Source organism: Mus caroli, chromosome 13 (genome assembly GCF_900094665.2).
Source record: "Mus caroli chromosome 13, CAROLI_EIJ_v1.1, whole genome shotgun sequence".
Lineage (NCBI taxonomy): Eukaryota > Metazoa > Chordata > Mammalia > Rodentia > Muridae > Mus > Mus caroli.
The window spans coordinates 96,647,564-96,667,923 of record NC_034582.1 but is presented as its reverse complement, the minus strand read 5'-3'; the positions used below and the strand labels follow the sequence as shown (position 1 = coordinate 96,667,923).

At 42.5% G+C, this 20,360-nt stretch overlaps 1 protein-coding gene across 7 annotated transcripts in view; it reads left to right on the top strand.

Annotated features, from left to right (window-relative positions):
- Mast4 (microtubule associated serine/threonine kinase family member 4) overlaps positions 1-20,360 on the top strand; it is a 593,644-nt gene that overhangs the window by 287,929 nt on the left and 285,355 nt on the right. For all 7 annotated transcript variants that reach the window (XM_021180018.1, XM_029468312.1, XM_029468311.1 and 4 more), the window contains one exon: positions 18,485-18,516. In XM_021180018.1, the coding sequence (XP_021035677.1) occupies positions 18,485-18,516 (32 nt within the window). The remainder of the gene's footprint in view (positions 1-18,484; positions 18,517-20,360) is intronic.

Below are 20,360 nucleotides of genomic sequence, written 5' to 3'. Positions count from 1 at the left end.
TTCTTCTTAAAGGGAATTTTTTTTTTCTAGGTCTTCAAAATCAGTGGTGACTTGCAGTTGTTCACTTTGTTCAGAGTCATCAGAGATAGGCTCACCACCCAAAGCCCATGTGACAAGAAATTTGCCAGTGTGAGAATCGAAAATTTTAATTTAGAGATGAAAAGATCAGAAAACAGGTTAAGGATAATGGTTATTCATTATGGCGTCTGGGTCCTGTAAATGTCTGTGTCCACCCATCCCACAAGCAAAAAAGAAAAGCACTTCAAAAAATGCAAGCATCTTTGAAGAGGAACTCAGATTTGTTGTGACCAGGCAGGTCTGGTTGGGTCTCACCTTGCTTCTGTGTATTCTGATGGAGCGAGTTCTAGAAAGAGCATTTCCCAGCAGTGCTTGAGGGGCCCCAGTGCAGAGGCCGCATCCTCTGCCAGATCACTCATTTAGTATTGTTGACGGAGGATCTCATCACGTATGCCAGCAGACCTGGGATCACATGACCCAGGCTAGTATCAAGCTCACAATCCTCCTGCCTCTGCCTCCAACATCCTGAGAATGATAGCAGTGTAACAGAATTCCCATCATTTGTTTCATGTGCGTGTGTGCATGTGTACGTGCGTGGCACATGTATGTGATTTTGATACATACCCACTTCCCATTACCTCCCACATGTTGACACACCCCTATCCTGAAAAAGCAATTTGAACAAACTGACTAAATATGGATTTCGTTGTCTCTGTTCTCCCTGGCTTCACTGTGTCTCTGGACTGATGGCCTTTATTGAGTTCTGAAACAAGTTGGCCAGGGTCTAGCGGCTTTCCTCTTCTGGAAATTCCATCTCAGTCCATGTTGTGTAGTATGATTCATCCCACTGACCCTCAAGACTCTTGTCTTGATTTTTCTTCTTTCTCTTGGTAATTGGGTTTTCATGATTTCCCCCATTTTTCCTTCAGCATCAGCCCTTCACTTTGCTCTTCAGGGGAATAAGCCCATCTCATTCTCATGGGTTTTGAATTTTAGCATTTCACTTTTTGTTCCTATTTTTAGTTGTATCTGTACAACTCTCTGTCTTCATTCATGTCATCATGTACTTGTCCCTGTGTCCTGGATCTTAATTGTTTTTAGTTTTATCTGAGAGCACCAAGACCCTGACATTAGAGTGACACCCTGTATTAAAACAAGACCACAACATTGAAGCTAGGGGCATAAAAGGTTTTGAGTCGTAATAAACCTCTTTGAAAGAAAGAAAAGTCCCATGGAGTGACAGGCGGATGCATTAGCCACAGTGGGGCAAAGAGGAACCAGCCAAGCCTGGATGCTTCTTCTTGAACTTTCCTTCCAAGCTTCTAAGCACTGGTCATATTACTGTGAGCAATGGCCTGCTGTAATTCTCCAAGTGACAATAGAAGTCTTAGAGGGAATTTGCTAGTAGAGAAAGGAGAACAAAGACAAGCCTTGGCCATTGATCCATAGAACACAGCCCTGTATCCCTGTCCTGGGCAGAAACACACTGGAGCCACAGTAGTCCATATTCACTGAAGGTATCCTTGATGTGAACCACAGAGCCCTCATGGTGGTCACGTGCTTGTGCGTGTTGGTTTATTTCTTTAGAGAGGTGATCACTGTGGTTGCACAAGGCCTTGCTCCCGTAGTCCTTGTTATCAGTCTTCGCTTGGATTTGTTGCTGCAGTCTTGTGAGTTGCTGAATTACCGCATAGGCTACCTACCTCTTTTTCATGGTGCGATTCAAGACTGATTTAAAGTCATAGTGTTGCATTAATCTGATTTGTCTTCTCCGCAGTGATTCTAGCATTCTATTAAAAGTAGGACTCAGTTAAACCTCAGCGTTGTGTGTCTGAGCACCGTGTGCCCTCATCCTGATGTCTCCTGGTCCCAGTGAATAGGGACAACCCTTCAGACTATGCCCTTTGCTCCTGGCAGGTCAGGCTGATGACAGTAACAGTCTCTGAAAGGTATTATTTGTTCATGATTTTTCTTCACAGCGGACTTTAAATTTTTCTCATCAGTTAATAATAGCCATTTTTAAAGTGAACAAACAGTCTGTAGAAATGTGAAATTGAATTAAATCCCATCCTGTTTTATTTCAGGGAACGTGAAATATCCCCATTGGGTGGCCATTCTGTGAACCTGAAATGCAGCTTTTTCAGAATATCTAGTGAGGACCAGGATGTCTGGGCTCAGGGGAAGCGCTCTGACCTAGAAGCTGCTCTAGTTAGAACATCTTACTTAGAAGTGCTCTTCATTGTAGTTTATACTGTGTTTTATAAAGACTCTATCTATGCAATTCTGTGCTGCCTAACAAGGACAGTCCTAGTTTCCTATCCAGGAAAATAAGCTGGACTATCATACCCCACCTCAAATGTGTGTGTCTGTGTGTCTGTGTGTGTGTGTGTATGTGTATGTGTGTGAGAGAGAGAGAGAGAGAGAGAGACAGAGAGAGAGACAGAGAGAGAGAGAGAGAGACAGAGAGACAGAGAGACAGAGAGAGACAGACAGGCAGACAGCAAATTGCCTAAGTGGCAAAGGAAAGGAGAAGTCACTCGGCATGTTCCCTTCCTCCCCGTGTATACTGAGGTCCATGGTACCATGTATCGTGCCTCATCGCTAGTGGTGGTGATCTTGTCTACATTCTGTTGTAAACTTGCAAGTGAGTTAAAGAAGGGCACACTTAATAATGCCTTTTGTCATCTGCTTCTGGGTGTATCACTGGGGCCAAGTCTTGCTCTCCCTTCCTTCTCTCTGCAAGCCTAGGACAGTCTTGCTTTAGATGGTGTGTTCGGCAAGTCTCTGCTTTTATTTATTGTGGGAATTATCTTAGAGCTCTGCCATACTTTCCACGCAGACAGAATAGAAACATGCTTGTGATTTTTCTTGATAGTAGCTGGGATCTATGTGGAGTAGGGGGTTTTCAAAACATTTTGCAGCCAATATGTTTACTCTGCCTCACCAGCCATGCTGGGTGCTACAGTGTATCACTAGTCCCAAAATAGGCTGCGACAGGAGGTCAGAATGGAGCATGGATTTTCTAACACAGCATGTTAGATGAAATGATTTTGTGTACCTTGAAGTGGAAAATTCAATCAGAATTTTCCACACATTTTAGTTAAAGCAACACTGTTATTTATTGATGAAAGGTGGACCCAGAAAAATGCAGAATCGCACACAAGGTATCTAGCACATTGTTCCTGGCCATACTAAGCAATAATTTTTTCTCTTATAATTTAATGAAAGCTACATGAGATTTTAAAAATGGGGACTGCTTAAAATATATGGCTATATTGTCTGCTTGGGACATTCGCTGGTATGTGTGGCATGTGTTCAGATGAAATTGGAGCCCTTTTAGAAGTTTACTTTTTGTTAATAGGTGGGCTTCATGCTTGATAAATGGCAATTTCAAGTACCTAGATAATCCATTTGGGTTTAAATAGAGCTATTTGGAAAGCACCTGAGAGTCCTATCAATAATACAAGAATGGAAGAGATTCTCTAAGCTTTCATTGAAGTAGGCTTAGAGTCTATTTAAATCTGTTACTACTTTTTAATCTGTCTTTTGGTGCACTGAGTATGTATATTCATATATATTCACATATATGTGGTATATTAGCATAATAACTTATCATGTGGCTGAATACTTGGTATTTTGAAAAGGGTTGCCGTGTCAGATTTGTGCATACATATTTAAGACAGAATAGTAACAATAGGAAAGGACTCACTGTGCATCACTCCATTTCTAGGCATTTTATGCCTTTTATTGAATTCTCCTAACAGAGACTGCAATTTCCACTGATGAAAGAATCTCAGAGATAGGGCACAGAAGTTGCCCAAAGCCATAGGCAAAATGGGGCTGGCACGCATTCTGCAGAGAGGACTCCTGAGTCTTTTAATTAACTGTACCTTGCAGCTTCTCAGAAGCTGTGCCCTTCCATATTCATCCTGGTGATCCTAAAGACGTTGGCATATAGTATGTGCCATATAGGATATGCATGTTTATTTCTCAATCATAAATGTGTAAAGAATTTCTCAATGAGTCTTTCGAAGTCCAATTAAGCCACTATTTTTAGATTTTTTTTAATCGATAAGCAGTTAAACTCAGTGCTATTCAGCTTGCTTTATCCTTTTCTATTTAAAAACTGGCATTAAAAATAACAAAAACATTTTTTTTAAAATGGGTACAAATGTGTCACCGTGTGTAAATGAGATGTTTGAGTGACCTTGTGAGATCTCCAACCTCAGTTCAGCTCAGAGTTCTCTCACTCCAAAGTGTGTTCCCCCACCACCACTTGCTGAAATTTTTGTATAGCATCATGTGGTCTTGTCACTGCATTTTTAGCTGTGTTCTCTGAGAAAGGAATCCACACTTGGTGGTCCATTTCACACTTCCAAGGCAATCCAAAGAATTCAGCACAAAGACACACACCTTTTCTTCAGTGCCATATACATGTCAGCCAGATATTGTCTAGTGTGCTTGTTCATTTGTTGTTGTTGTTGTTGTTGAAAGAATCTAGTAGGTGTGGTTTTATAGAAACCAGAGTGGAAGCTTCCATTCAGTTGTTATAGATGGCTGTGCTCATGTAGGTTAAGGGTAGGGATGCAGTGCTCTGAAATCTTTCTACTTTGGGTAACAACAAATTGTTGTGAAAATATTCTTAGAGCTCAAATTTAAAGGTCTACCCCAGGCAGGGTCCTTCTGGTCATGAAAGTCACAAATTTGACTTCGAAGGGAAGATTGTGTCTTCACAGGGAGAGAACCAGAAGCCAGGCTTGGGGAAGAAGCAATTAAAACCCCCAAAGCCCTTTATTGCTTTTGATGAAAAAAAAAAAAAGGCAGAAACATCCCGGCACTGAAATATTTTCTGCTAATTAACTGTCACAAATGCGATGCCATTAGGCTTAGAGTCTCTTTGGTTAACTTCAAAGTCGTTAGTGCACACTGTGACACTCTCCCAAATTTATTTTAAGGGAAAGGAAACATATTGACAGATCTGTAATCAATGTTTCCAAGACTTGCTTCTGATGGGACCTAGGCCTGGTTTACAGACCTCATGTCTTTCCTCTCTGGAAAAGATGGAGCTGCCCTCGCTGGAGGCATCTGGGTTATCTTGACATTGACCATGCCTTAGGGCCCACAGTTGTAAGGTTGGCAGAAGTCCCTGGGAAGGACTTCTGGATCCCCACCAGGAATGTACTAGCTGCAAAGAACAGAAAATGAGCCACTTAAGTGGAGATTTCTTTTTCTCACTTGGAAATGTTTGTGGCAGAATGTCCACAGTGAATATGTCCTATTAAGACAGCATCATCCAGAACAGGGCTCCTTTGGTCTTCTCTCCACTGTCCTTAATGTAATGCTTTGGGCATTGGGAAAATCATCATATAATTCTCTCCCCTCCCCCCCCTTTTGTTTTGTTTTTCAAGATAGGGTTCCTTTTTGTAGCTATAGCTGTCTTGAGACTCACTCTGTAGACCAGGCTAGCCCCTAACTCAGAGAGATCCTCTTACCTCTGCCTCCCAAGTGCTGGGATTAAAGATATTAACCACCACCACCCGGCATAGAATTTTCTAAGATTCAACTGCCCTATTTAGAAAATACTAGTAATCTTACCATGTTACAGGGTGTTGGTAAGGCTTCCAGGCAGTCAGTGAGAACACACACTGTAGCAGCCATGGTAGCATCACATTTGCTAGTGGTACTGGGATGAAGATGTGAAGTAGGAGACATGGCGTCCATCTTTCTCAAAGGTCCCATTTCTAGCATGCTTCTAGCTTTACACTGGAGAAAACACTAAAAATAAAGAGAAGAAAACAAAAAGAATCAAGGTCTGGATGCTGAGGAGATGGCTCAGCAGGGATTGAGTTGGCTTTCTAGCACCCACATGGGGGACAGACTTACAACCAAGGGGGTCTGCTACTTCTAGGTTCTGAGTGCACATATAGTCTAGTATACAACCACACATACACACAATATACACACATCACATACATATATACATATACCGCACATTTACATACACACACACCACACCACATACACCCACATGCACATACCCATACACACAGTACATATATACCATATATATCTATATCTATCCACACACACACATATATATGTGTATATATATATATATATATATATCTCCACACACACACATACACCACATACACCCACATGCACATTCACATACACACACCACATACATATATACATATCCCATACATACATATCACACACATAGATACTACACACACTACATACAAATGCACACACTCACTTAGAAATAAAATAAGTCTTTAAAAATAACATTAAAATGTCAGATTCTTTACTCTGTCGCAAACAGTATCTATTACTTCCTTGGTGAAATACATCCAAGTCAATTGTTTATGTTACTAGGCCATCTCTTTACAATAAATTTCAGCACTGTTAGAGGCTTACATTCACATTATCGATTATTTGAATATGTGAGCCATTAATCTCCATGGCCTGCATCCATTTTGCATGTATATTTTGTGTTGTCTTTTGCATTTAGATAGAGAGGAATAGCCTGAAGAAAGTAGACTTGTGGGTATTAGCTTCATTTAGTTTTTCAAGTGCTCCCTTGAGCTGATCTGACAATAAATTTCTACACTAAAATAGGCCTGACGGTGACAGTGACAGTTTGGATAAACAGTGAGGTAGCCTTAGTAAATAAATATGATTCATGTCATCTGCACAAGCGTCCTGTCCCTAGTCGGACAGTCTCATCCTACCCTATTTCCTGGTTCGATAAAAAGCCTTTTGCCCTTTGTATTAAGGTTGTCTGTAATTTTAATGGGATCCTTGAATTAGTATCTGATTTTTAAAAATTGGTTCATAAAAGGATATTGACTCTTTACATTAGGGGTAGTTGTGTTGGTTATACACAAACTAGTCTCTCCTGAAGGGGCTTGGAAGCCAGTGTCAAGAAAACTCTTCGGAAGTCTGATGGGGAGATACAGCTGTTTAAAAAGTGACCACGCTGACTAATAATTCACTGTGGGCGGGACAGTGATTTGCGTTTGAATAAATGAGATTGTGAAGGGGAGAGAGACGTTCTGCCTGGCAGGGTTTTTCCTAATTGCTTGCTTTCCTTCCCTGGCATCCACATTCACTTCTTTCCCAGGGCATTTTCCTGGGTAATGAGAAGACGTTGAAATCAAATAAGGCTTTTGAACACTGAAGATGCTTGCCATGGCGCTGATGAAGAATTCTATAGATTTATAATGATTCTAAGAGGTGTCTCATATCCACTATATTAACTCTCTTCTTAGAAGCTTATGAACATTGTAGCTTTTATTGATTCCAGAGAATTGGACCCAACAGTAAGCAATAAAAGTCAATGGTAACTTTCTTCCCATAGAGGGATTTGCAGATCAATATTTTGAATTTACTGTAATTTGCTGGTAATAAATGGGAGAACGGAAAGCATTGCAAGGCCTTGCGGGGGCACAGCTGTGCAGTGAGGCCATTTTATCTCAGCTCACTGTGGGTCACGGGCTTGCCCCAGGACCAAGAAACATCGTTGAGTGGCAGGGTTGATAGGCTTATTTATCAAAAGGCTTCCTGAGTGTGTTCTAATGACAGAAAGAGAAGTCAGACCTTGTTCACCATGACCTTAATTTTATGCAGATGCTGAAGGAACTTCCAATTTGCATTGCCTTAAAGGCAATTAAGTTCAGCATCTTGTGTTGATGTTTGATGTCCAGACAGAAGGCTGTCCCTCTTAATAAAATAGTTGAATGCATCTCTGTTGGAACCTTTGACAAACCATGGCCAAGTTCACCATGACAGAGTGGAAGTGTCTGGATTGTTCCTCATGATCTTGAGCTGTATTCTCTAGGCCCCCTTTGTCCTGCCCGCCTTCCTCATTGCGTAATATATTTGGGTGGAAAATATTGGCACCTAGGGTTTTGGAAGCTGTCAGAACTGAGTGTTGCAAGAACCCTGTGTGGTTCCAAGTGTGCCATGGTGATATGAGCCTCATTTTGTGAGGTAGAAGTGTCCTTTGGGACACTCTGTAGCATCACCTTGGGTTGAACTAAAACTGTGGCATTAAATTTGTCTTTTTATAGATGATTGATTTATGTTTCTTTTGTTTGTGTGGTATATGCCCCTCTGTGTGTGTGTGCGCGCGTGTGCACATGTACACAGTTATGGTCTTATGGAATCTGGAGCTAACCTCAGATGATGTTATTTGGACACCAAACACATTTTTTTCTTTTTTAAAAATTTTATTTAATTATTATTTATTTTTTTATTTTTATTTATTTATTTTACATTTTTTTCTTAACAGAAAACCTCTCATTGGCCTGGAACTTGCCAGGAAGCTAGGCTGATTGGTCAGTGAGCCCTGGAGATTTATCTCCCTGTCTCTACCTGCTCAGGATGGAGATTATAAGTATTTCATTCCTGAGTTGTTGTTTTTGTTTGTTTGTTTGTTTGTTTTTTTCATGAGTTCTGAGGACTGAGCTCAAGTCTTTGTGCTTCTATGAGCCATCTCCTCAACACAATAAATATAATCTTTAAGTTTTAACCACAATAGATCTGAGATTTTTTTTATTGTAGCTTCTTTTGTTTTTGTTTAAAAAAAACAAAACAAAAAGAAAAACAAAACAAAAAAAAAACCCTCAATTTTTCAATATGACCTAACCTAGTTTCTTTAACTTCAAAACACAACACAAAAATTTTCCTTAGAAAAAGTTCTTTTGCTCTTGGGGAAAGTGAGCACTCAAAACTACAATATGGCTGTGGGCTAGAAGCTGTTAATCTTGACGGACCACATGCCCATTGCTTGGTACATCATGGACACTCAGTGAAAGTCAGCTGTTGTACACATACGTCTCAAATCCCCACAGAGAGCTGTGCGAACTTAGACGTGCCGTGGACATCTCTTTGGTAACCCTGAGAACACGCATGTCTTATTCCCAGGCTTGATGTTCTGACATCAGGAGCACAGTGTGCTAGAAAGTCTCCCAAGCCCCAGTAATGGGCTGGGAAGGAAACTTGTTTTACTTGCTCATTTACTTAGGGTTAGCTGATTATCTGGCTTGTTACGCCTCTTCTGCTGGAGAAAAGTCTGTGTGAAAAGTAACGTGCTCACAGGACTGCACTTCAAATAAAATGTCTGTAAGAAACAATTTAGTGTGAAATTTGCTTAGAAGAAGCTACCCAAGTCAGGTTTGCCTCATTGTGGAGAGATGTAACTGGCAGGTGTTAGCTTCTCTGAAACCCCTTGGAAGGTGACGTGAGGGGAGACAGGGACAAATCCAACCAGCTGTGACCTGGTGGGGAAAGACACTTACAGTCCCCAGGATTGGACAGGTTTGAGATTTGGGACATACTAAGACCTTTGCCATCATTCCTTCATTGGTGAAACAGGAACCATGGTGACAATTAAATGAGCCAGTGTTTGTCAACACACAGTTAAATGTCAGAGTCCATCACTATATCTGTGTTGCAGGTGAGTTTAGTATAGACACACAGTTCCTACCATTCCCATGGAAAGTGTGGAGTGGAAAGGGGGTTTGTCATAATGGACGCTAACTTTCCCTACAACAAGCCTGGCACCCTGGCTTGGCAGCTTTATCCCTGATCCTGTACTCTGGAACTCTCTTGCTAACCTGTGTGTTTTACTGTTCCCTTGTCCATTTCACATTTCTACCCGTTCCCTTCTGAAAACCCTCTGTGCTTTGAGCATCCCAGTCCCCTACCCTCATCTCTAGGCAGTACCCTGGCCTTGCCCATCCTGGTTCTGACTTTCTCAGAAGCCAAGCATGTCTTCTCAAACCCCTGAGAGGCTGTGCACTTAGTCCTGTGTTCAGCCTGCCTGTCTGCCTCATCCTTAGTCCTGGTGCTCAGCCACGCTCCCAGGATGCTAGAGCAGGCCTCTAAGACCTTTCCCATTCATTTGCTGTCTGTGAGCTGTGCAACGCCCTAATGCTGGAGTGAAGCTTTTCTATCATGTCACCTGGCTGTGTTCTCTTGCTGAAGTGCTCCATGGAGTCCCCATTGCCTACAGGAGAAGCGCAGACTCTTAGGACACAGCCCATGATATGGCTACATCCTTGCCTTTGCGCTCTGTCCTATTGAGTTTTCTTTCTTCTCTACTTCCCAACCTTTCTAAGGGTTCACTGCAACCCATCCTGCACCCCACTTTCCCTCCCTACAGTGCTCGCCCACCCTGCCCTGAGGCTGCCTGGCCAGTGCCCAAACCTTACAATAGTAGGAGCAAGCACAAGCAGAGCATGTGTCACTTGGGAACTTTTAAATTATAAAAGAAAAAGACAACTGGTTAAAGTGACAACAGATGTCTTTAGTTCACATATCCTAAAAGTCTGGAAATACACAAGACTGGATCCATTGCCTGACAAGGGTCACCCAGTGCCTCATTTCTCTCCATCCTCCCCATCCAGCTTTGATGCCTATTGCAAGCTCCCGACCTCTTGGATGAGGCGTATGAGACTCTTTCCCCAAGCAAGCATCACTTTTCATCTGCTTTGCCCAGCTTGGGCCTCAGGCTATCTCTCAACTCATTTCCATGATCCAGGAAAGTAGCTTTGCAACTTGATTTACTCATTCAGAGCTTCTTCTGGTGCAGTCTTCTCAACCTTTCTAATGCTGTGAGCCTTTACTACAGCTCCTCATGTTGTGGGGACCCGCCAACCATAAAAGTATTTTCGTTGCTACGTCATAACTTTAATTTTGCCACTGTTATGAACCATAATGCAGATATCTGTGTTTTTAAGTGGTCTTAAGCAACCCGGATAAAGGAATCATTCTACCCCTGAAGAAGGCTTGACCTCCAGGTTGACAACCATTGTTCTCAAGACTAAGGCTTGTATTGTTTTTTTCACCAGTTGCTGTTGTGCATAGCAGTGGTCTGTGGGCAAGAAACAGTGCTAGCCTTCCTCAAAGGAAGCCCAGCATCCCATCCTTTGCAGTTGAATACATTGAAGAACCCTCCTCCATTCCAGGCCCTTTCACACCGCATTTTCCACTGAGTGAAGTCCTTTATCCCCAGAGCTGGCGTGGTCTCTGCCATGTCAACCTTTACTAAAAAGTGTGTGATTGAATAAAGAAAACCCATTTCGCTTGCTTTAATCCCCAAATGTGCCCTTGTCTTCACCCTTGGCAGAAGATTTTTTTGCCTTCTCAGTAACTGAATTTATAGAACCCCAAGTGAATAACTTCAGTTTTACTTTTAAAATGTGTCTGTTTTGGTCTCACTAGGGGCGAAGCTGGTGTCCACATTGTCTTTCTCATCTTGACATTATCACTGACAAACCTCCTTCGACTGTATTTTCATCAGCCCTCATCTCTCAGCCTCTCATGTCACCTCTCTGTGTTCCCTCTGAAAGGTTCATGTCTTGAATGCTTGGCCCTGGGCGTGTCATATGGACAGGAGACCTTTATGAGGTAGAACCTACTGGGAAGTAATTAAGTTATTAGAGATGCCATCTTCACAGGAGAGAAGGTGTGTTCAGAATGGTGTGGCCATATGCAGGATGCTATCTGTAAAAGGGTTTTCTGAATTTCTTATGGGACCTTAGGTCCTATTGGAGTGAATTGTTATTTATAAGAAAGGAAGAAAGAAAGAAAGAAAGAAAGAAAGAAAGAAAGAAAGAAAGAAAGAAAGAAAGAAAGAAGAGAGAAAGAGAAAAGAAAGGAAGAAAGAAAGAAAAGGGAAGAAAGAAAAAAGAAAGAAAGAAAGAAAGAAAGAAAGAAAGAAGAGAAAGAAGAGAAAGGAGAGAGAGAAAGGAAAGACAGAGAGAGAAAGAAAAGACAGAGAGAAAGAGATGGGGGGGGGGGAAGAGAAGAGAAGAGAGAGAACTATCCTGGCCCCTGAATCCCTCTGATTTTCTAGTTCACCATGAACTCTATTCTGCACATGCTCTATCCACTGTGACCATTCACCATGAATTCTATTCTGCACATGCTCTATCCACTGTGACCATTCACCATGAGGCCAAGAGATGTTCTCACTTGGATCCCCAGCCTCCAAAACTGTGAGCCGCACAAACTTCTTATGCTAAAGAATTACTCAGCCTTAGGTACTTTGTTGGGACAATGTAAAGTACTCCAACATCATATTTTCACGATGGATAGATGGGGGGAGGGGAGTGATGTTGGATAATGGTGCTGCTGATAGGGATGCTGATGCTGATGCTGACAAAGTTTGTGTGTGTGTGTGTGTGTGTGTGTGTGTGTGTGCGCGCGCGCACCCATGTGGATTGTATGTGCAGGGGTGTATGTACACCTATACATGTGAGCTGAGGCAGAAGAGGACATTGAGTGTCCTGTTCTCTTACCACCCTTATCTCTGGAAACAATGTCACTCATTGAGCCTGGAGCTAGGCTAGCAGCCAACAAACCCCAATGATTCTACTGTCCCCACCCCCACAGTGCTTGGATTGCAGGTGTGTGTGACCACACCTGGCTCTTTAGGGGAATACTGGGGGTCTGAACTCAGGTTCTTGTGCTTATGTAGCAAATATTGATACCCAAACAAGCATCTCCCAGCCCTTGGTTCACTACCGTTATCTGGTAAGCTTATTGCTCTAGTCAATTGCTAGTCTCCTGTGGACTTTCGCTGGGGATGCTTGATAACCTGTCCAGACAGCCAATGGGTTTATGATTTTAGGCAAAGAAAGAAAAATAAATCCTGCAAGAAATGAGGGGCTGCTTTGGTATCTTGTCCTCACTTCAGATCTCACCGCTGTGGTCTTGGTATCCCAGCTCTTCTTTCTCTGTGCAGAGAACCATAAGCTTTCAGGGCCGTTTCCTGAAGCCTTCCGGGGTTGTTTTGAGAACTGAGTTTGCCTTCTGCTCTGGTTCATCAGCAAATCCTATGTGAGATCCAGATCTCTGATACAAGCATTTCTGCCCTCTGCCTCTATCTTTGGCCTCTTGGTGACAGAGTCAGATGGCCGGGCAATCCTTGAGGAGAGCTGGCCTCTGGATGATCCCACCCCTGGTTGCTTTCCTGTGTTGTTCTGCAGTGAGCATTCTGTTGTAGAACAGTGCTGTGGTACATCGGGGTGGTATAGGTCCTTCACCTCTATCACTTCCCACCCACACAGGAAATACCATCACAGCTTAGCCCTGTTAGCTCAAATGACAGCCTAGGAAATTACTGTTCCCTAAAGGGAAAAAAAATTCTTAAGGTAAAGAGTTTATGCAAACCAGTAGTCTTTAAAGGGATTTGAAATAACTAACCTCTATAAACAGTTGCTGCAAACAGTGTTTCCTCCCTCTCTGACTCTCTAGGGGTCACGCTTAGGCACTGGCTTTCTTTAAAGCTCCCTAGGTGACATCAATGTGTAGTCAGGTTACAGAATCTCTACTGCAGCCAAATCTACCAGTGCTCAGAACTTCTGCTTGAGCAGAGTTTATCTCCCTGTCATTTTCTCTCCCCCCCCCCCGTTAGCATTTACACATCCAGGTTAGACTGCACAATCTTTTTATTTTTAATTTTTTATTGGTTATTTTATTTATTTACATTTCAAATGTTATCCCCCCTTCCTGGTTTCCCTTCCACAAACCCCCTATCCCACCCCTCTCTCTCCCCTGCTTCTATGAGGTTGTTCCTCACCCACCCACTCCCACCTCACCGCCCTAGCATTTCCCTACACTGGGGCATCGAACCTTCACAGGACCAAGGGCCTCCCCTTCCATTGATGCCGGATAAGGCCATCCTCTGCTACATATACAGCTGGAGCCATGAGTCCCTCCATGTGTACTATTTGGTTGGTGGTTTATAGACTGCGCAATCTTGCACCTGCTGATACTTCTTGGTGTCTGTTTCCCTGAATAGCCTCTTTTTTTTTTTTTTTTCGAGACAGGGTAGCCCTGGCTGTCCTGGAACTCACTTTGTAGACCAGGCTGGCCGCGAACTCAGAAATCTGCCTGCCTCTGCCTCCTGAGTGCTGGGATTAAAGGTGTGCACCACCACTACCCAGCTCTGAATAGCCTTTAAATCAGTTTTATTTTGTTCTGTCCTCTACCTCATATGGTTCCCATCCATGGCCAGATATGCCCCTGCTGTGTATACCCTGGCTCTTTGAACTCCCTGAGTAGGGAGAGAGTGGCAAGCACATGTCATAAGCATCAGTGAGAAGATAAAGATGCCAGTGTCTAGGTGAAGAGCTAATGCTAAGCACTGGACCACTTGACCTGCTCCTTTCTGGAAAGTACTCAGCGGTAGTTCTGGTTTCTGCCCTTCTGTTTTCAGGTTTTAGGGGTGGTAAGCTGCACAGTCTCCATCTTGGAGGACTTCCTCGTGCATGAATTTGGTGGCCTTTGCCATACTCCTTTTTGTGCTCATGAGGGGAGCTCATATTTCTTCTGATTGCTCGGCTGGCAGCTGGATCAAGAGACCCAGAAGCGACCACCTGACTTAGGAACCTGCCAGGAGCCATGTGATAAAGACTGAGAGACAGTTAAAAATACAACCTGTAGGAGGCGCTCTCTGACGTGGTTCCCTTTCAAGGTGCACTCGGACTTTAATTTACTGGTTCCCGCCTGGTTTCTGACCCTGTCTTCCCAGTCGTCTTGTTGGTTTAGTGCTGGTTTAGGCCCACAAAATAAAAGACAGCCTGCTTCAGTTTCTGTTGCTTTGAGGAGACCCAGCCTCTTCTCCTGCTCTTTAGCGCAGGCAGCGGATCCTTCCGGGAATGCTTCTCCGTGGTCTGTGTCCTGGCCGTTTCATCTCGTCCTTCCAACTCTTCTCTCTTCCTTGCGCCCCAGGCTCATTGCTCTCCACCCAATCTTACATGCCGAGGATTCCAGTCTCTTTGTAGCCCCAGCCCCTTTCTAAAACCCATATTCATATATCTATCGGTGCAGACATTTCAGGATGATAGCCGCATATGTACAATCTTGATGTTACACGTTCGTGCCGGGCTTCTGTTCCACGAAATTCCCACAATACTTCGGGTTCCTAATTGTGACTCCTCCGTGAGTTTTCTTTATGTTCTGTGTCCCACACCTATCTCTTTAATACAGCGTAGACGGACACATTCTTCCTTGCAAGCAATTTTCCCCCCACTTGAGGCTGAGGTTGGCTGGTAAAAGCTCACACACACACACACACACACACACACACACGTTGGATTTCTCTTGTCCTGAACTCTGCGTGAATTTTCTTCTTAAATTTGAGAAAATATTTTTTAATATCTTTAGTCCCTCTGCTTAGTCTGTCTTTTGTTTTGTTTTTGGTATTTGTTGTTGTTTTTTTGTTTTGTTTTGTTTGTTTTGTTTTTGAGATAGGGCTCTTTCTATATATAGCCCAGAGTGGCTTCCATTTCTTAGGGTCAAGAAATCCTCCTGCCTCAACCTTTTTGGTGTTGGGGTTACGTGTGAGCACACTGTGCAAGGCCATGATCAGTCTTACTGAGAGATCTCAAGAAAAAGACAAGTCTCAGAAAAAACTACTTACACTTCGTACTAGTTTTCAGGGTAACGATTTAACATTCTTAGGAATGGAACAAAGAGTATATTAAGAAAATAATGATAAATAGCAGTTTAAAAATATATTAAGCCACTGAGAACAAATATATTGGCTCATGGCCTATAGTACCAGCACTTGAGAGACTGAGTGAGGCAGGACACTGACAATCTGGGCTACAACCTGAGACTGTTTCAAAACAAAAACACAAATTAAAACAACAAAATGATAACAACCTCCCCCATCAATCAATTAATATCAATCAATCAATAAGTAAATAGAACAAAGTCACAGAGCGATCAGTATCTATGAAAATACTTTAATCTTAAATATGTTCTCAATCTGGAAATAACTAATAAGCATATTTAGTTCATATAAATGCTTCTTGCCCCTTTATTTCCTTTGCATCCCGTTCCCTGACCCACCTCCAGTTCTTACCTAATGCAGCCTTTAACACATATGCCCTATATACCAAATGCTAGCTTTGGTTTATGACCTGGGCCAACACACACATCTTACCTAATTATCTAAGTATGCGTTAGTGACCTTATCCCGACAGTAAGGGAAGCAAATGAAGACACACACGTGGAGCACCATCGGGGCACAGGCAGTAAAATGCCCGGATGCTGTTCATTTGTGTCTGACCTGTGCTGATTTATTAGCATGCGGTCTCCATACGTTAGGGCAGGAGCCAGCGACTGCTCGGCTGCCTGCAATCGCTAACCCCCTGGTATTTGCAGACTCAGGCTGCTACTGTTCACAAGGTCTTGGCCACGGCGCATTCGTTTCTCTCACTTTATTACCATCACATCTGATTCCAATTTGCTACCAAATTGAGTTTCCCATCCCGAGCCTGACATTCAAGCCGTCAGGTGGATTAGCTCCTTCAGCTTGGTTAGCATGGTGGCTCCAGGTCAGCTGACAGTGGCCCCATTAAATGTCCTCTGCTCCTCATCCTGGAAGCTCAGGTGCCGTCCTGTGGTGCAGGGGAGTTGCGTGGGCCACTGTAACCTTTCTTCTTATTTAGAGCTCGTAATTCTAGGCCTACTGGAAAGGCTTCTGATTAAAAACAGAGTTGGTTCTTATCCCCTTATCTTGACTTTTCAGCAGCTTTTTCAGAGAGCAAAACAACCAGGGGTTGTTTCAAGGACTATGATTGATTGAGCCCTCAGTTCCCCACTTGGCCTTTCCCGCTTCTGTCTTCCGAGTTCTCTATTTGCATAGATAGTTGATATAGCATCGGATTTATTACTCGCTTGCTCTTACTAATAATGCCTCTGGTATCATCTATGCTGCCGTCTGAGCAAGTTTCTGCCAGAGCAGTGGTAACCTTTTAGGCTCTAGGCCTTTTGCTGAACAAGGTGTGTCAGTTCTTTCCCAAAAGACACAATCTAATGAGTTATGACTTTTAGGAAATCGTTAAAAAAAAAAAGCCAAATACAAAACTAATTTCTAGTGTTTACTTAATCAAAGATTCATATACAGAAAATTGTTCATTGGTTTTCTGTGTGCATTTCAGCCCCTGAGGAGACTATCCTGGTTAAAGACTGTCTTCTTGTTATCGGCAGATAAAGGTGCATCTCTGTTTTAGATCAGGAAGCCAGCTTCAGCAAGCACTGTAATATCTTGGTAGATAATCAAAGATTCAAGGGGGGATGTAAAAACAAACAGAGAGAAAGCGTTTGCTATGGGGGAGTAGGGCGCTTCATTTCTTAAATTATTGATTGTTCCACCCCGCACTAACTAGTGACATATTGTGCTAACTCCGTATGGGAACGTATTTATAAGTTAGCAGGGAGATCTCTCTGTCTAAAGCCCTCGCCACATATCTTCCTTGCCCCTCCTTGGCTGCTCTCAAGGCCGTTTTCTATACACTGTGCTAGAGTAAATTGCACTGTTCAGAAGTGATGGCTGAGGCCGTTGCCCATGACAAACATTCAGGATCCAACAAAAATAGAGGGCAGGCAAGGTGAGTGTGGAGCGGGGGTGGGGGTGGGGTGGGTATGGGGGGGGGGNGGGGACACCTTTCCATAGAAGATGCTCGATGGCTCAGGCTTCTGAGAAACACCAATAAGTGAGCACTCTAGGGCTGAATGGCCAAATTCAGACTCTTCCCAATTTGTAGTGTACTGAATTTTAAGTCGGCCTGGGACTCATGGCTCCTGGTTCTTTAATTACTGTCATCCAGTAATCCATCGGGAGTGGGGTCTGTAGAAGGTCTGTAGTGGATGGACTATGTATGTCTGAGTAGGGATTTTGTGTGTGGTTCGTTTGCTTACTTGGCTGCTGGTGAAGGGTTTTGTGGTTGTTTGTTTGCCTCTCTGTGATTCTGGAGATAATGATCTTAATTTGAGGTAAGTGTGAGAGCGTACTTCAGAACTATAAACACTCCGGCCATTGTGGCTGTCTGGTTACCTTTTAGAGGGTCATTAACCTACTTTCCAATACCTAAGAAAGAAACGCCACTTGTTTTGAGAAGTAATTCCAGAAGAAAAGCCAGTTGCAGGCTCCCTTTCAAATAAGAGAGTGTGATGTTGGGTGTGTGTAGCGTTTTGCCTGAATGTGTTTCCTTGGAGGGTAAGTTGACCTGACTTAGTAATCAAATTGCCCTTTCGGTTCACCTTTCAGCTCATTAGAACGCTCCAGACTCTCTCCTGCTTCTGTCTATTGCTGGTCTAAACAGGCCCCCCAGTCCTTCAGACTTTCCTCAGTCATAGGACAGTGCAACTCAGCTCAGGATTTCAATCAAGCGGCCTTGAGCAGATGGAACGGTTTTAGGCTTTCAAATCAAATCAGCTGTTTGCAGTATAAATTTCCCCTTCAGACCTCTTTTCCACACACAGCAAGGGTGGTGTTGGGAGGGGTCCAACATAAAATTATGCCATCAAAGTCTTTGGTGTCTAGACAAGGCCAAATCAAGGCCAAGTCTGATAATGTCCATTGGCATTAGTCAGTGTTCCGGTGACTTTGGCTGGTGTGGCATCTCCCATGTGTGTTTTCTCTTTTCTTTTGCAGAAGGAGCTGAGCCTCCCCCGAAGAGGAAGTCTGTAAGTACAAGGACTCTCTTTCTTCAATCTCTTTTTGCCTTGTGTGTAGTGTGGTCATTACTGGCGATTGTAATGTGGTCGTTTGATGGCGACTGAAAGATTAATGAATCAACAGACAACATGAATTTATTTATAAAAGGCAAAGAGTAATGATCTTATTGTAATTTGCTGGATCTGTGTGTGAAAACTCTTACTAACTCCTAGGAGGAGCTTCAGTTTTACAAATTCAGCTATATAGCTAAGCAAAAATTGTGATTTGATCTGCAGCTAATACAACGTCTCCTGAGTCAGGAGTTAATGTGTTTCCAGATATTCTTGGAATCTGTGGTTGCTCTCTGTTACAGATGTTTTGACACTTGCATGGATGAAGTCTTTGAGTGAGCTACACTTGCTGCTGTTAGATCCACTCTTGTTGTAATGGTGCCCATAACACTCTTGGAGTAAAACGACAGATTAGCAGACCTTGACTTGATTCTTGGTATTATGTCTCCACCTCTCATTTTTAAGGCTAATTCTATACTTGTGCAGATCATAGTTTTATTCATTAGCCATTTCCAGCGTGAACTTGTTCTTTAAGACTTTCCTACCTGTAGGATGCTTTCTTATCATTAGTACTATAGAAGAGCTGAATTTGAATTTTGGGGATTTTTTTAAATCAGGTTTGTGTTGAAGTCTGTGGTACAGTTCCTCCTAAAATAGGGTATTTAAGATAAGATTGGCTAATCTCACTGTGGATGAATAAAAAACGATATGTTGACTATCTTCATCTTTTGGTGAAACCCAAACAGCATAATTTGTGAACTTTTAAAAAACTTTGTTTGTTGTTTGTTTTTATTTGTTTTGGTTTTGTTTTGAGACACAGTTTCTTTATGTACCTTCAGGTATCCCCGGCTGTCTAGACCATTTTATTTCTTAGACTACCTGGTGGACAGTTGATGACTTTTGCCGCGACAGACTCCAGCTCCTAGACTCCCTCCCTAGCTGGAGATGAACGGCCCCATCCTTCATTCGGAAGTGGCCCTTAGGATTCAATGCTTTCCCTTTCTGTGTCATGGTTAGGACCCCGTTCCCCAAACTCAAACTTGTGATATATTTCTCATCACAATGAGAAATCAGAAGTGAAGAAACTAGAAAAACTACATGAAACCCCTTTGCAGGCAAGCAGGCTTATTTTCTCTATACTTTTCTCTGATACTTTATTTGAAAATCTTAGAAATTTGGTCACGTTTTGTTTTGGCCTTTTTAGTAATTCTCCATAGCTTTGTTAGTATATTTCCAATAACTATCAAAAGCTCGTACGAATTAAGCAATTAAATGTATCATACCTGTTTAAGAGCTAAATGTTAAAAAAAAAAAAAGAACTAAATGTTGCTTTCACAGTGAGGTCTGAGTTCTGTTAATTTTAGCTGATAGCCATGAATCGATGTGAAGAGGGAGAAAATATATACATTCCTTCACTTGAGAAAAATAAAATCATATTTTTTAAAAAAGGATAATGAAATAAATGTATTTGGAGCCTGAGTCTTGAATTATATAGAGCATTTAAGGTCCCTTCCCTAATAAAAACCAATTGATTTATTGGGTGGCAGAATGAAACAGGTGGGGCAGGTTAGCACAAGGCCTCTGATTTCAGTGAATTTTGTGAAAATTAATATTTCCAAATGAATCAGCCCCCAAATAAACACAGTTTTATATTGACTACAGTCACTCTCAAAGAATTAACTGTGTCTGATAATATAGCTGTTTAGAACTCCCACAGTCTTCACCATCCTCAGTGAATGCTACACAGAAGGTCAGTAATTATTCTCTGCATGCACAGCGTTTTATGATACCAGGAAAAAGAA